Below are 16616 nucleotides of genomic sequence, written 5' to 3'. Positions count from 1 at the left end.
AGGCGCACTAACGAGCCGCCACGCTCTGGGAGTTAGCGGGCCTAAAATAACACAGACGGGCACTAGTTTCGCCGGGAAGAGGCCGAGCGCTGCGCAGGGAGGTAAATCAAGCGGGAGAGAGAAACATGTGCAGATTCAAGTCGAAATGTCACCTCAGATTTATGTCCACAGTAAAAAAACTTCCTCCTTTTTAATGGCCCTAGTTTCCTCCAACCAGACTTCAGTTCCCCGCCTCTCTGTCGCACTTCGTCTGAGTTTCGGGCTCAGACAGCTGCTGCTAACTTTTTCGTCTCCCTGTCACATACTCACACCGTATCAATCACCCTCTCTTCTGCAAGCCCACAACATTAAATGAGTTACTTGCTGCTTTGATTAACAGTAAAAGCATTTCAGACTCACTTTAATATGTATTGTTTTTTTTTTTCCTTTTTCTTTTACCTGAAGTTGAAATCAATCACAAAACTAATTAAGCTGTAAATCTTTGTCCCAGAACAGTTATGTTCGGTTTGGAGATAATATGAAAGCATATAAAGAAATATTTGAACAATAAACGTGTGTTGTAGAAAGACATAATAAAGTCAAAACTTTAAAAAGACCAAAATAAATAAATAATAAAACTGCATCAAGACTACTGCTTCTAGCTGGTAAAGTCTCGCTCTGAGACTCTCAACCCTGTAGATTCACACCAACAGGGACATAAAAAAATTAGAAATTTGCGTAAAAGTGCAAAAAGTGACCATTTCACTTTCAGAAAGTGAAATGGTCACTTTGTAGAGAGTCACATAGACTAAAACATTTCAAGCTTTTATTTCTTGTACTTTCAATAATTATGGCTAACAGTTAAAGAAAACCCAAAATTGAGTGTCTTAGAAAATTAGAATATCACATTAGATCAACCAAAAAAGGAGGTTTTACACAGAAATGTCAAACCTCTGAAAAGTATTTGTCAATTTCTATGCCCTCAATACTTGGTCGGTCCTCCTCTTGCATGAATTCTTGCGTGGCATAAAGACAATGAGCCTGTGGCACTGTGGACGCCTAGATTGTTTTGATGTCTCTCATCTTCATCTTGACAACAGTCCATAGATTTTCTATGGGGTTCAGGTTAGAGGAGTTTACTGACCAATCAAGAGCGGAACATCATGGTTGAACCAGCTTTTGGTACCTTGGACAGTGTGGGCAGGTATTAAGTCCTGCTGGAAAATAAATTCTGCATCTCCTTACAGCTTGTCTGCAGAGTGAAGCACGAAATACTCTAGAATTTCCTGGTAGATGGCTGCAATGACTGTGGACTTCAGAAAACACAGTAGACCAGCAGATGACATGGCTCCTCAAACCATCACTGACTGTGCGGGGGGTGCTGGTGCCTATCTCCAGGTGTCAATGGGCGAGAGGCGGGGTACACCCTGTACAAATCGCCCGTCTATCGCAGGGTGATTTCTAAATGTAATTCAGAATTTACTTTCATCTGAAAATGAAACTAAATTCTCTACAAGTATAGCCACAGATCCCAATTCCAACAATCTGAACTACTAATTTAGAAATACTGGAAACTCTAGTTTGTTTAATATTCTACCCTTCTTTATCGTACAACATTTTCTGAGCATGACATGAGACTTTGGTCTGCCATCCGTCCTTTGACCTGAATGTAGCTGTGTCGATATCTGTAGACAGAATATGGGTGAGAGGAGGCTGTTTCTCTTTGTTACAACTTCTGATTTATTCTAATAAAAAGGTCATAAACCCTGTTTGGACCGTTGACTCTCAAAAAAACAGGAGAGAATATGACCGCTGATCAACCAGGACAAGTATAACTAACCTTGTACTGGTAGACATTAATTTACATATAATACATAGTAAGTACATTTTAGAAAATCACCTTAATTAATTAAAAAAAAAGTCAGGTATGAAATAAAGGGGTATAATGACAAGAACCCCTGGATGCAATGTAAAAATGTGTGTTTAACAGGAGCATCGTTGTTTCAGACGTTTCTGTAACATTACTATACACATTTCAGTAAACAGCAGTGTAATGCAAACTTGATGACAGCGCTTTAAAGACTTATTAAACATTATTCTTGTGAACTATTTTGTCCCTTTGTGGTGTAACGCCTTTGATGTGGGGAACCCGGGTTTGAATCCCGGTTGTGTCAGGAAGAGCCCCCGGCGCTCAAACTTTCCCAAATCTGGGTGCAAGTTGAACTGATTTGCTGCGGCGGCCCCCCTGAGCAAGGGATCAGCCGAAAGAAAAAAGAGTTTATATGAACCATTTTACACTGCTGCTATTTCAATAATTTACTCACCGGAACGGTCTAAACTTCTTTTTTTGATTCAAGCTACATATGATAAAGGAGTTTTCAACAGCAACACCTTATCACAGAACCCTACTTCCAAATTTTCACACTATTCCTTTAAGACATCTGTCTGGTAACTAAAAAGCCTGTTGAACTTTGGTGAAAGTGTAAAATATTTATAAATAATATAAATATAATAAATCATATAAATTCTTACAAGAGCTAACAAAGTGGTCAGGTACATCCTAGGCCTTTTATTTTGAAAGAACACACAAAGGAAGGGAGACTTCACCTGGAATGTAGGAGGGTCATTATAAATGTAGAAAAAATAAAGGCGCACCTGATCACCAGGTGTAAAAAGAAGGCACAGTGTAATGGAAATATAAAACTATTCTCCTTTCATGTCATTGGTCATCACATTTATCCAAAGAGGGTTTTTTCATCCCTTTTGCAGTTATACACATATGACCTAAAACGCCGTTCCCTTCACATCTCTCTTTCAGAACTGGCCTGGAAGCGATCATGGAGACGTACGCTTTCTGGAGACCTCCTGTGAGGACCCTCACATTTGAAGACTTCACCAATATGCAGAAACAGCAAGGTATACCGATGCCTAATACCCGTCTGAGAACATGTTCTTGAAAATAATTTGTCAGATAAATCAGTCAGATTTTAATTTAATGGCGAACCTTTGGTGGAATTTCATCTGATCCCATACCCAGATGGCAAAAACAGATGAGAGAGCGCTGGCAGCTCCAACAGGAAGACTATGTTTGATTTATTGAGAAGGTTGGAAATCCATCAGATGAGTCAGTTTACCACCAGCCATTATATTTTCTCTTCTCTGAAAGCAGGTCAACGCATATAATATTTGGTGCAAGACCGAATGAGCTGTAGAAGAAAAATTTGCACCTGCCATGATCCAAAGCCTGCGGATGTGTCAGTCTCTGGTAGCTTGTTGTTCTGGGATTTATGTGCTGGGCTTTGCAAACTTTTTCATATTTTGTCACATTTCAACCACGAACTTCAATGGGTTTTATTTTTCATGATGGATCAACACAAAGAGTAGAGCATGATTGGTAAGTTGATTGAAAGTTTTACATGTTTTTCAACATTCCTATCAACTAAAAATATGAAAAAGTGTGGTCAGCCCTTGGACTCAGCCTTTCTTGACTCAATATTTAGTAGAACCTCCTTTGCTCACGTAAACACAAGAAGTGTTGGTCCACTCTTCTTTGTAAAATAGCTCAGGATCAGTCTGAATAGCTTCGGTTAGCTTCATTGTCACACCTTGAGACAGATTTGAAAGTGGATTTAAGTCTGGGCTTTGAATGGGCCACGCCGGCACATGAAAATTCTTTGAACAGAACTATTCCAGGTTTTGTTACAGGGGTGCCTTTTATTGACCTCCATCCATCTTCTCCACTCTGATTACGTTCCCCGTCTCCGTTAAAGATGTCTTGTTTAATATGTGGGATACTGTTTTACAAGCTAACCCTGGTTTGAAGTTCTGTGCAACTTTATCTCTGATTTCCGCTGTGTGATGCGATTCAGGAGGGTCCTCTAGTAATCCCCCGAGGCCTTCAATGCGCTGCTGCTCCACACACTCTTTCTCTGCCTCAAAAGTGGTTGCACAGACTAATACTCATTGATATTATTATTTGATGTTTTTCTCTCTTGTTTGAGGTGGAGATTTGACTGAAATCATATTTTCAGGTTTTTATTTTTGAAAAAATTCTGCAAAACGTGTGTTATTTGTCTTCCATTTCCTAATCGTGCACCACTTTGTGTCGGTCAGTCCCGTCATTTCCCAACACAATACTTTAAAGTTTGTGGTTGTAAAGTGAAAAAATGCGGATCTTTCCCACATTTTTATATTACAGCCACAAACTTCCGCTGGTATAAATCATTTTGCCACTACCACCTGTTGTTGTACCATATTATCAATGCTTAAAAATGCTCTGTCCACATATTTCTGCACAACTATCTTATTCCGTAACTCATAGAGTTACCCAGCTATCAGGAACTATCCTAACATGAACTTTCTCTGCATTTTTTCTTTACTCCCCCCATATATCACCACACACCGCATCAGATGTGCACGCCCTTCGCTTGAGCTTGACCATACGCTGCTTCTTTGGCAGGTCTGCCTGCGTCTGCTGAACTTTTCACTTCACGCGTAGGCCTCCGATAGGAAACCATTACGCTGCTGGTTTTGGACAGCTCAGCGTCATCGTCAGCTGCGCCGCCTAATGTTCCCCCCCCCCTCCGGCGTCGCCAGCGGACGCCTAACAGTGACTCATTTCAAAGACCTTGCCGCTGTGAAATAACTTATTTTTCCTCCGCTGACCTTTTGTAAATTACCACTGGAGCTCAGGATGACGTGATGCTTCACATCTTTGAGCGGGCTAACATGTGTTTGTCATCCTCTGTGGTAATTAGGATTTAATTAAACTTATTACACCGCCGGTGAACTCTTTGTCACCCTGTAAGAACCAAGTTTTTTTTGTGGTATTAGGGGAAATAACTGCGCGGACACGTGCAGCTTTCAGCCCTTTTAGCGACAGACGTCGCCCTTTTCCCTTCAAGCGGTCAACGGCGCTCCCTCCTGCGCTGAAGCACCTTCGATCCCACTCACCGGAGGAAAAACATGACATCACCACGCTATCGTGCTCTATTGGCTTAGAGCGATAGTCATATCATCGAAGGCATATGCTGCAAAATCATGAATCCCGGCCAAGCAAGTCCTGGATCATTTAGTTATGCCTCCTCCTCATCCCAGTTTCAAACTGAATTTCTCCGACAGCAGCAGGAGCTCTTGCCAGAGGCTCATTAATAGAAAAGTATGTGATTGATATCCCGCAGCTATTGTTTCACTCTGAAAGGCTTATCATCTGTTCCAACAACCTTATGCTGTATGTATATCCTACACATACGTATGGAGCCGCTCTGTTGACCAGCCAAAATATATTACAGCGCTGGAACACGATCCTGTCTCAAGGACAGTTTGAGAGAGTGAAACCTTGCTGAGAGGAAGAGTTTCGGAGAGCGACGTGTTTATGTAACTGGCAGCAGGTGGATCCAGTGTTTGCTCAGCTTACATTTGATTCAGTGCAGAAGCTGGATACACTCCCACACTGGCCATTATTTTTAGCTAGGCAGGCCGTAAACAGGATTTTATCTTTGTCCGATTCTGATCGGTGCCGTTAAAGATGAGGAATTTGCTGCTGCATAATCCCAATCCCATCTAACAAGAAAGTTCATAAACTGAAGCTTCAAAACTGCAGAGTTTTAAGTGCGGTGAAATTAGAGGCTATGTTTCCCCGGTATTACATGGCACACGTTAGAGCTGTGACTTTAATCTCTCACCAGCATCCTTTCTGCTTTTCCTGACAGCCACAGTTATTCTGCGTTGTAAAATAGCATCATCTGAAATATGCATAACTTAGTCATTGGTTTCTAAATAGAAACCCGACTCACTCCTGTCCTGCTCCTGCTGATGATGTCTTTATCCACATGTCTTTGCGGAGTGCTAGGCTAATGTTGCATGTTTACCCACTGTTTTAATATGGCTTGTTGATATATTTCGACTCATAGCAGATTTTTAGTGTGTTCAGTCCTGTGAGGATAACACTTTGTTATCGCTTTGCTTTGAACATCATCTTGTTTAACCACTAGTGTTTCAGACGCTCTCTGCTCAGCTCTTAGCAACAGTTTGGGATATTTCAGCGCGCCGCATAGATGAGGTCACTCAGTACGGACAGAAATGAAGCTGCAGCAGCCAATCACTGTGAACGTAATTGTAGAGCTGGGTAAAGGCCAGATGTGTCAGATACAGACTGTCAAGCGTTTGCACACAAATAGAGTCAATGGTTTAAAAAGACATTGAGTGCAAAAAAATGCAGCCACATGACTGGTTGGGTGGCATTGATAAAAAAATGATCACAGAATGACCAACAACTAAGATAGGAAGCTGAATTTAATCAGGTAGGACCTACTCCGATGCCGATTATTTAATAACGTCTTGATTGGGCCAAGTTGCCTAAATACACGCTTTAGAAGAGAACCACAACTACAAAGATAGAAGTTGATAGTGGTAGACAAAGACAACTTGGACAAAAAAAAGGAAGCCAGTGTACTTAATTATGTTAGTGACCATTGGTTGTTTAAAGATTTAATGTTGTTTTTTTTTCATTTAGAGGAGTCTTGGTGAGAAAATGCAGTTAAGAAATTGTTCCCACTGGGATAGTTGAGTAAAACGATTGTGTTTCGGTGGGCAAATCCATGCCATTTTTTGATTAGAGCAAAGTGCGAGTGAATTACTGTAAAATGCATTGAACATTTTTATTTCTTTTCTAACTCAAATACAGTAAAGGAACATGATACTTAAATCCTACACCGCTGCTTTGTTCATCTTTGTATTCGTCCTTCATGTGGCCTGGAGGGAAGTTTCAAAGCTGGATATACAGTACCAGCTTAAAGCCATTCATTCTTCAAGAACTGTAATGTTAAATTTTCACATAGAATGAATTAATTTCCAATTAATCACTCTCATTATCTTTAGATTTCAAAATGGAAAATACATCATTTTTAAGATTTCGGTTCGTTTTTCTCCTTTATTTGTTGCCATCTGTAAACATTTCATCCAGGTGTTCATCTAACTAGACCTAGATGTGTGTATGCAAACCAATACACAGATCCTAGTTGAGTACTAACTAAGATAAAAGCATGTGTCACATGAATCTGAATTCCAACCTCTCCATTTACATGTTGTTTTTTGTTTTGTTTTGCAGGTGGCAGCACAGGGACGTCCCCCACCACCTCCAGCACGGGAACACCTTCTCCGTCCAGCGCAGCACACCTCCTGTCCCCCTCCTGCTCCCCGCCAGCCTTCCACCTGGCCCCGAATACCTTCAACGTCGGCTGCAGAGAAAGTCAGCTTTGCAACTTGGGCTTATCGGAGTACCCGGCCTGTGCTCGCAGCAACATGGCGGCTCTGCAAGGATACAGCGGCCTGGCCGACAGTTCTTACGGCCGTCTCCAGGCTGCGGGGGGAGCTGTGGCTTCGGCCCAACCATCTGAATCCTTCTTGCCACAGAGGACTTCCTCCCTGATTGCTGCAGGCATGCAGGGGAGCGCTCACGGCTCCTTGACTGGCGGCGGAGGCGGCAGCGGCACCGGAGGCAAGATGGACGCCTACGGCGGTCAGCTGGGCTCCTTCCCGGCCTCTCAGCTCCAGTATGTGATGCAGGCCGGCGGAGGCTCCGGTTCTGCCTCATCCTCTTCATCGGGGTCCTCTCCTTCCTCTGCTCACATGTTCAGCGGCAGCCACCACCACGTGCAGCAGGGATCCTACAACGCTTTCTCCCTCCACAATCCCTACAACCTATACGGATACAACTTCCCCACCTCTCCCCGCCTGGCTGCCAGCCCGGAGAAGCCCCAGGGAGGGCTGCTCTGCTCCTCCGCTCCTGCCGGCGCCTTCGCCGAGCGCCAGTACCTGCCCAACGGAAGCATGGACACTATGCACATGATCGGCAACTCCGCGAGCGGCCAGCAGGGCGGCAGCTCCTGCGACGGACGTCAGTATGGCTCTTCTTCTCAGATGTCCATGCACATGGTGTAAAAAAACTGAGATGCACCTTTAACCTTCCTCATGTTGCTGAAATGATTTCAGGTGAAAAGAAAAGCTGCGGTCTGTGAGTGTTGATGCTGCGGTTTAACGTTTTTATTTTTTTTTACATTGCCAGAGTTAACCTTTCAGAAACCCCCTACCACTCAAAAAGCAATACAATCTATTTAAGTCTTTTTATAATGATAAAGTAAAACATTATGACAGCAGCTCAGTGTTTTTACTGTTAGAAGGCAAATTTGGATTAGTGTACGGAGGAGAAAAGGGACTCCAGGTGCTCTGGTCCAAAAGAGAAGTTTATATGTTGTGGTGCAATAATAGAAACAGCTCCTTCGACTGGCTCATCGTTGGTTTTTAGGAAATCCAAGGCCATCAGTCCGTGCTGCCATCCTGCAACCAAAGAATCCCTAGTGTCATCCAGAGTTTTTTCTCTTCAACCAGCACTTGTGCCATTTTTGGTTGAGGAATGTCGAAAGGGTCAGTGGCACTCTGTCATTGTCCGAGGTTCTGGACAGAATGAAAGGGACAACTGGACAATATCCACGTCTGTGTAGAGGGTAAAGAACCTGGATGCAGTGGAGGCTGCTTATTGGAGGAAAACAGAGCCAGCTCTTTTCCCTGTATAGTAAATGTGAGATAAGGACTCCACAATGCAACTTCATCCGGCTGTTTTCCCTTACAAACTGGAATTTTTCACAACGTTTGCAGGATGTATGTGATATATATGCATAAAGTGAAAAGGTGTTTGCCTTCTTGCTATTTTTTTACTGCTTTTGCTGTTTTATTACACCTAAATGTTTCAGATCCTATCAGAAAAAGATAGCCTAAGTAAAAGCAAAATGTGTTGTCAAGTTACAATTTCATTTATTAGGGGAAAAATACATCCAGACAAGCCTAGCTCTGTGTGAAAATCATGAATTAATTGTTACTGACTAAAAGAAAATGGATATTTCAGAATAGATTAGAAACAGAATCATCTGGAAAAGGTTACAAAGCCCTAGGACTCCAACAAACCTGAGTGAGATTCCACCCATCCATCCATCCATCCATCCATCCATCCATCCATCCATCCATCCATCCATCCATCCATCCATCCATCCATCCATCCATCCATCCATCCATCCATCCATCTCAGTTTATCTAAGATTGGGTTGCAGATAATAACAGTCACCATCCAAAAATGGAGAAAACATGGAAACTTGTTAAATGTAAAAAAAAAAGGAGGTAAAAAAAACAAGAAATAAAAAACCCTCAGAGATTCATCTAAAGCACTAAAACCCTCACTTGCTTCAGCTAATGTCCGTTTTCATGAATCTGGACAAAAACGATATCTAGAGATTAGTTGATGAGTTTTAGCTCAAAGGCAGTTGAAATATTTAGCAAGACAATATCCCAAAGCTCAGTTCACATGTGAATGACAAAAATAAGCAATTAATAAAAAAAAAAAAACATTAAATTAATTGGGTTACAAAGGTATATAAGTGGTCAAAGCCTGGACTTAAATCCAATAAGATGCCATGGCACAATCTTAAACGGATTGTTCATGTAGAAAAACTCTTCAATATGGCTGAAAAAAACAATTCTGTGAAGACGACAGGGCCAATGCACCTCCACAGCAATCTAAAAGACTTGTTGCCAGTTGTCTGATGCTGGAGGGCAGTTGTTGCCAGCAGGGTGGCACAACCAGTTATTAGGTTTAGGGGGGAAATTATTTTTTCATGTAGGCTCACAATAGTTTGGATTTTTTCAGATTTTTTTCTTTGTCATTTAAATAAAAGTATCATTTAAAAGTTGTGTTTTGCCTTTACTCAAGTTATACTGGGCTGAATTGAAATTAGACTAATTTAACTGTAAGGAAAAAAGCAAAAACAGAAAAAAATCTGTCAGCAGGCAAACACTTCTTCATGGTATTATATATAAAAGAGGAGATGGCGAATGCAATCAATATTATAAGCTTCAAAAGTTGTTGTGTGAAATGTTGAATAAGCAATACTATAAGAGAGTAAAGTATGTTGTGGTGTGTGTACTAAGATGTGTATTTAAGAATTGACCAGTATAGCAATTTCACCTATCTGTTATTAAAATGTGTGCAAACGGGAATTAGCAAAGGTAATCTTTTTTGAGGCATTTTGGATTAGCTGTAAATACAAGTGCCAAGCACGTGAAAAACTCAAATAAACGTTTATTTCATGTACAAAGATTTGGTTTCTGTTTATTATTTAAAATCATTCTCTCTCTCTCTCTCTCTCTCTCTCTCTTTCTCCCTCTCTCTCTCTCTCTCTCTCGCTACTCTGCAATCCAATTATACACGACCAGAACAGTTCCTCAGATGTTACGAGCATGCTCAAAACAGCTTTATTATTATTTATTAGCATGGACAGTCTAAATCACGTTGCCTTAAACGAGCTCCTAGCTGCAGAAAAATGCCTACACCCCTCCTAATTGCCCAAATAGGCCTGTTGCAGAAACCTAGAGTTTACAATGTTTCAGACTGCAGTTTATGAGTGAATTTGTCATAATAAGAAGAAGCCATGACATTGTGTAACAAGTCACATTTTACACAATGTGTACACTCTGAAAAGAGAGAACCTAAGTTAATTGATTCACCTGGTAACAAGAAATTGAATTCATTTTATCCTATTTGTTTTACTTAATTTATAAGTTGTCAAATGAATCCATTGTGACATAAAAATTAAGCCAACTTAATTGATGTACTGTGTTTTTCGGACAATAAGTCACATTATTTTTCATAGTTTGCAAGCCTGAGAACATCTTTCCAACTCTGAAGTGCGGGGGTGGTAGCATCATGGTGTGTAAGTGTTTAGATGCAGGATGGACTGATGCAATTCACAAAGTAGAGTGGATCATGAGAAAAGACAGTTGTGTGGAAACATTAAAGCAAAAATCTAAAGCAATCAGCCAGAAAGTTAAAGTTTGGACACAAATCTTCCAAATGGACAATGACCCTAATCACAAATTAGTTACAAAGTATTTTAAGGACAAGAAAGACTATTTTTCTTTCCAGGGTTGGCCATCACAATTAACCTGACTATAGCCATATGGATTTTGCTCCGCCTAGCTTCACTCACATCCATCTGGGACCTCTCCCATAGAGAGTGATTTCTCCAACCAATTTTATTGTCCAGCCAATCAGGACGCAGGGCTGGAGTTTCATAGATGTGACGTAGTGGAGAAGCGACTGTGAGACTGTTTTCATTCAGACAATGGAGGCACTCATCGAGGAACCAAGCGTTAACATTGATGCTGCTATTTCTTCCGTGTTGTCCAATCTATCTAATATTGTTTCATTAAAAGAACATCAGAGAACGGCTCTGAAGGCTCTTGTTGGTGGAAACCATGTTTTCGCCCTTCTCCCGACCCGATTTGGCAAGTTTTGTTTTCCGGGGCGCGTCCATGGTGGAGCGGTTAGCGGTTAGCGCGAACCATGTTAGGAGGCCTATTAGTCCTCAACGCGGTCGGCCCGGGATCGACTCCGACCCGCGGCGCTTTGCCGCCTGTCTTTCCCTCTCTTCCTGTCAGCTCACTGTCAATAAAACGCGTGCCACTAGAGCCGCAAACACATTTAAAAAAAAAAAAAGGTTTGTTTTTTCCTGCGTCGCTCTCATCAGCGTCACGGATTAGCTTTGGTGTGAGTGGTTGAAATAGAACGTCGATAAAGATGACAGACAAGTGGCTTATCCAATCATATGCAAGGAGTTTTGATAAAGCCCAGCCTTCAAAAAAGGCAATTCCTATGGAGAGGTCCCAGATGGATGTGAGTGGAGCTAGGCGGAGTGAAATACATCTGGCTAGGGTCAGGTTACATCACAATGCCCTGATCCTAGAACAGAGAATACTACCCATAGAACATTTTTGTGCAGAGCTGAAAATGTGTGCGTACGTGTGTGTGTGTGTGCGTGCGTGTGTGTGAGGCAGCGTTTAAACTTGACACAGTTACTGGAGTTGCGTTAGGAGGAATGTGCCAAATAGACCACCACCTGTCCCAGTGGATACTTGATTACACACAGCAGACTTCTCCGTCAGCTCACCAGGTTGCCACCTTCAGAAGTTCTCTGATGACTCTAACATAGTTGGTCTCTTCACAGATGAGGACGACGCAGACAGCACAGACAGCGGATAGAGAGCTTTGTATAATGGTACCAACAGGACCACCTCATGTTAAACGCAGGAAAAAGAAAGGAGCTGGTGGTGGAGATGCGCTCACTGACAAAGGTGAACATCCAGGGAACTGATGATGAGACGTCTGTAGCGAGTGATTTACACCTTATCCTTATGTAAAAGGCGCATTCAGGAGAAAATTAATGGTCCCAGATGTGAACGACACGTTTTGAGTGATGCGAACAGCACAAATTGGGCAAACAGAGCTAAGCAAAACTGCAAAAAAAAAAAAAAAAAAAACTCCATATGCTTGCATGTTTTTTTGTTGTTGCTTTCTCGGGTGCCTATAGTGAATGGCAGGGAAAAAACAGCCAAAAATACATGGATACTTTGAAGCAAGAAGCAGGTTGACTTCACCGTCGGCGTCTGCATCGATCCTAACTGATCGAAACAGGATAAGTTTAGTCTGACAGTGAGAATGATGTGGACCGCGCCATTTATGTTTAATGATTTTTATTATTTTTGATTGCACAAAACCACTTACGAAATGACTTATTCAGACAGCAAAGTGTCCTCTGCCAAAAAAAACAAGAAACAAAATCACACCCTGATGGTTCTGTTTATCAAGAGAATAAGAAACTGCACACTGAATGCAATCATCTGCAATGCTGTTCTGCTTGAAGCACATCAATATGGCACCTGTTTTTAAAGACAGCGCAATCCCCCAGCAATCATTTAAAGTCCAAGAAAGAGAGAAGAAAAGCTGCATTTATGATGAGCCCTACTCCAGCTCCGTGGTTCTCCTCTTCTTGCACAGGCACAAGCCCCATGATTTTAGCCACAGCCAATCAGCATCTATTACACGGATGTCTTCTGAACAGCTCTCTCCAGTCACTTCCAATCATAAGCGTGGCTTCAACCATGAAATATCATATCTGAACCATCATCAGAAAATGAAAGGGGTGCAGGATCATTGAGACAGCGACCCACTATTAGAAACACCTGTTTTCCAAGCATGACTTCAAATAATGAGCGGGGTGATATAACAAAGAAGGCGTGCATGATTTCAGAATTTGGCCCGGCTCCATCTATCTGGACATTATTTTCAATAATTATTCGCAATATCTGTCTGCTTTGCCTTGCTCCGGCAATATTAGGAGTCATCCATGTGCTCCCACACATCTTTAACCCAAATTTACCTCTGGGTCTTTGGAATCAGAAACGTAATGCAAAGCAGGTCTAGTCTTTGTACCATAGCTATCAATCAGGGCCCTAACTGGAACAGCATGGTCAGGCATGAGTAAGAGCCACTCAGCCTTTTATTGTTGCCTTTTCAATTAAAAACAAAACAACGACAACACTGCATTTGAATGATTGATGTTCGATGACGCCGGCCTGCCATAAAACCAAAAGAACTGAAGATCCAGGCCTTGGTGTTGTAACGAGATCCTCAGACAGATGTGAGGGTTTGGGTCTAGTTTGAGTAATAGCACTTTTAATACAAGTATCCCCCTAATCCTCTCGTCTTTGTCATAGATCTGTACGTCTAAACACATCCCACACATTTTAAAAGACTCCAAAGTGGCCCTCTGGTGAACCGTACGGACTCCTAGGATGAGCAGGAAGAGCCAAGACCATGTGTAAGAGAGACAAAATAACTCTGGCCCAGTACTGAAACAATTTCTGAGCTGCATGTGTCTGTTTTTTTTATAAAGATCTCAAGCTTATATCATCTACTTTGATAGGAAATTCTTGGTAAACTGTTGCCCTCTTGTGTTTAATCTTCTCTTGTGCTTTAGATTCGGTGTTCTCTGTAAATTACGGCAGTAGGCAGATCAACGCTTTGCTGAGGTGTTACGGGGTGCTGAGAGACCATGTGTGTCGAGACCTTAAATCATCTTTTTTTTTTCTTCTTTCGCAAAGGACCAAATCAGACCTTCTTTACACCTGTCCTCCTTCAAAAAACATCTTGAAGATGGATAGAGTCGTGATACGGATGTCAAGCAAAGAAAAAAAAGAGGTTAAAAGAAGAGAAGAGATGTAGAACATTTTACCAAAAAAGACGAATTTAGTAGGTACACCTGTTGGACTACTTGTTAGCACAAGCAGTCAACTGATGATAAACTCTGGGGATATAGGCGTCTACTGCTGGGAGTTTCACGCACAACCATATCTGGGATTTAAAGAGAATGGTTGGGGGGAGAAATAACATATCAAGGGTGTAGCTGCCATCAAAGTCAGAATAAATAAATAAATAACAGTTTAATAAATATTAGATTAAAAATATAGAGTTCATAAATACATACATTTCTGGTAAAAAATAGTTTAATATTAAAGTCTTAATTTCGTGTATTTGATGTATATTGTTAGTTTTGATATGGGGGGACATGTCTAAATTTAGGGGGGAACCAAAGTTTGCTGCCGCGTGTTGACGGGGTGTTCACTTTTTTGAGCGTTGTTACCTGTTCATTAAGAACGTTCTGGACCAAGCTAGCAGGCAGACACCTCGTTGATTCCTCTGGCTAAGACTGTGCAATAATAATTAAAGAAGACTGGATAAAGTGCATAGTGCATTGAAGGACAGAAGATTTCTAATTTACTCTCAAGGGAAAGCGGCCAATGAGGTACATTTATGCGTGTTACTGTTATCTTCGTTTGACCGTAAAGATGTCACGTGACAAACTTCTGTTGCGTCATGTATGTATGGTCGCGTTGTTTCTTTGATGTCTTTACATTGAAATCCTTTGTTTTTATTTGCTTTCTGTATGTATCAAAGAGTTCTTACGGCACAAAGGGAGTGACAGTGGTGTGGATGACAATGCTTTGTTTATATCAGGGGGCGTAGGATAATGCAGCCCCTGATATGAACAGAAGGCCATTCTGGGTTTCACTCTTGTCAGCATAAGAGAATGCCTCCATCCTACCTTATATCAATGATTTAGGCTGCTAGTGTTGGTTTAATAGTGTATTTTTCCTTGGCACACTCTGGATGCGAGCGTACCAAGTTTAAACACCACAGCCATCCTGAGCACGTTTGCTCATTACGTTCATCCCTTCAGGATCCCGCTGCCCCCATCTACAGAATACTGCCAGAGATGATCTGATTTGAACTGGCCTCATGAAAGTACTGCAGTGGCAAAAGGTAGTTCAAGTTAATAAGAGAAAGGTGCCACTAATAAAGTGGCCAGTGCGTGAAATCAGTTCTAGTCTATTTACCGGCCTGATTAATATGAAAGTTTGGTTAATGTAGGCAACAGGTGGACATGACTGCAATCTGATCAATAGCTCTGTGACAAGAAGAGCAGTAAGCAGGATACTGCTGTTAAAGGTTGGAAAGAATCTTATACAAATTGTTATTATTCATTTGAAAAATACGTCTTCCAGTAGATTGGAATTCCTTGAAAATATATTTTTTTGAATAGAAAAGCTAGTTTCTGCTGTTACCACACTGACCGTCCCAACAGTGAAGCACCCAAATGAAATCCATGTGCGGGGTTGCTTCTAAATCATAGGGTTGTATCCAGTTCTGCTCCTGAACACCATTACATAAAGCATAAAATCAAAACATCTTTCAGTAACAGCTTTGACTGAAAATACAGGCTCCGTTTGGTGGTGAACTGACTTTTTTCCAACATAAAGGAACATGAAGCCAGAGAGTGATAGCGAGGGGCCCAAAGATCTTTGAAAATTTGGACCTGTAGTGAGTTAACTTTGCAACTCTTTATCCAATAGAGAACTTGCCTGATTTTTCAAAAAGCAGGTGGATAAACAGATGCTATCAGATTGTGGTCAGCTCCACTGATAAGTCAAGAATGTGCCACCATGAGTTATAAGGCCAGGTTGAAACCCAACTAGTGAGAGAGTTTGAAGTACAAATAATGGCTCTAAATTTATTATGTTGGCAAATAAAACTTTTGAAACATTTAAAATAAGAATGTTTTTTATTTATATAAAAAATAATAATAAAAAAAATAAAAACATTTAAAAAATAAGAGTATGTTTAATTGATCTTCAATACACCACAGAGTAGGCACCCTCGAAACCTTGATTGCTTCATTATTTCTTTTCACTTTTTGAGTCACTTGCTGGTGTGCTTTGGATCACTGTCCCACCAGATTACTCACGTCCGTGAAGACTTGAGGTCACGAACTGACATCTGGACATTCACATTTAGGATTTTCTGGTAGTGAGAAGAATTCATGGTTCTATCAATAACAAAATGTCTCCCAGGTCCTGAAACAGCAAAGCAGCCTCAGACTATCACACTGCCACTACCGTGCTTGACTGTCAACATTAAGCCCTGTTTATACGGCAAAGAATCCATTGACAATGGGATTTTCTGTTAACACATTTACACAACAATGCTCTGATTGCAATCTCAGTTTACATGGCCACAGCAAAAACATGAAAATGCCATGATTCCTTCGCCATACTACTAGTTTGTGCTGTGCTCTTTAAAACTCAACATCATCACAAACAATTTCTGCCTAAAAGTCACTCACCACAACTAATAAACTTCAGAGATGGCAGAGAGTAGAATTTTTCTCTGGACAGACAATGAGGTCGAACTG

At 41.3% G+C, this 16616-nt stretch overlaps 1 protein-coding gene across 2 annotated transcripts in view; it reads left to right on the top strand.

Annotated features, from left to right (window-relative positions):
* Nucleotides 1-8703, top strand: part of tbx15 (T-box transcription factor 15) — a 55767-nt gene extending 47064 nt beyond the window's left edge. For both annotated transcript variants that reach the window (XM_021307317.2, XM_012880052.3), the window contains exons 7-8: nucleotides 2798-2895; nucleotides 7088-8703. In XM_021307317.2, coding sequence (XP_021162992.2) covers nucleotides 2798-2895; nucleotides 7088-7920 — 931 coding nt within the window. In that variant the 3' untranslated portion in view covers nucleotides 7921-8703. The remainder of the gene's footprint in view (nucleotides 1-2797; nucleotides 2896-7087) is intronic.
* Nucleotides 8704-16616: the final 7913 nt, after the last annotated feature.

The sequence above is a fragment of the Fundulus heteroclitus genome, chromosome 7 (assembly GCF_011125445.2).
Source record: "Fundulus heteroclitus isolate FHET01 chromosome 7, MU-UCD_Fhet_4.1, whole genome shotgun sequence".
Taxonomy (NCBI): Eukaryota; Metazoa; Chordata; class Actinopteri; order Cyprinodontiformes; family Fundulidae; genus Fundulus; species Fundulus heteroclitus.
Note: the sequence above shows the minus strand (reverse complement) of the source record. Positions and strands in the feature narration are given on the sequence as shown.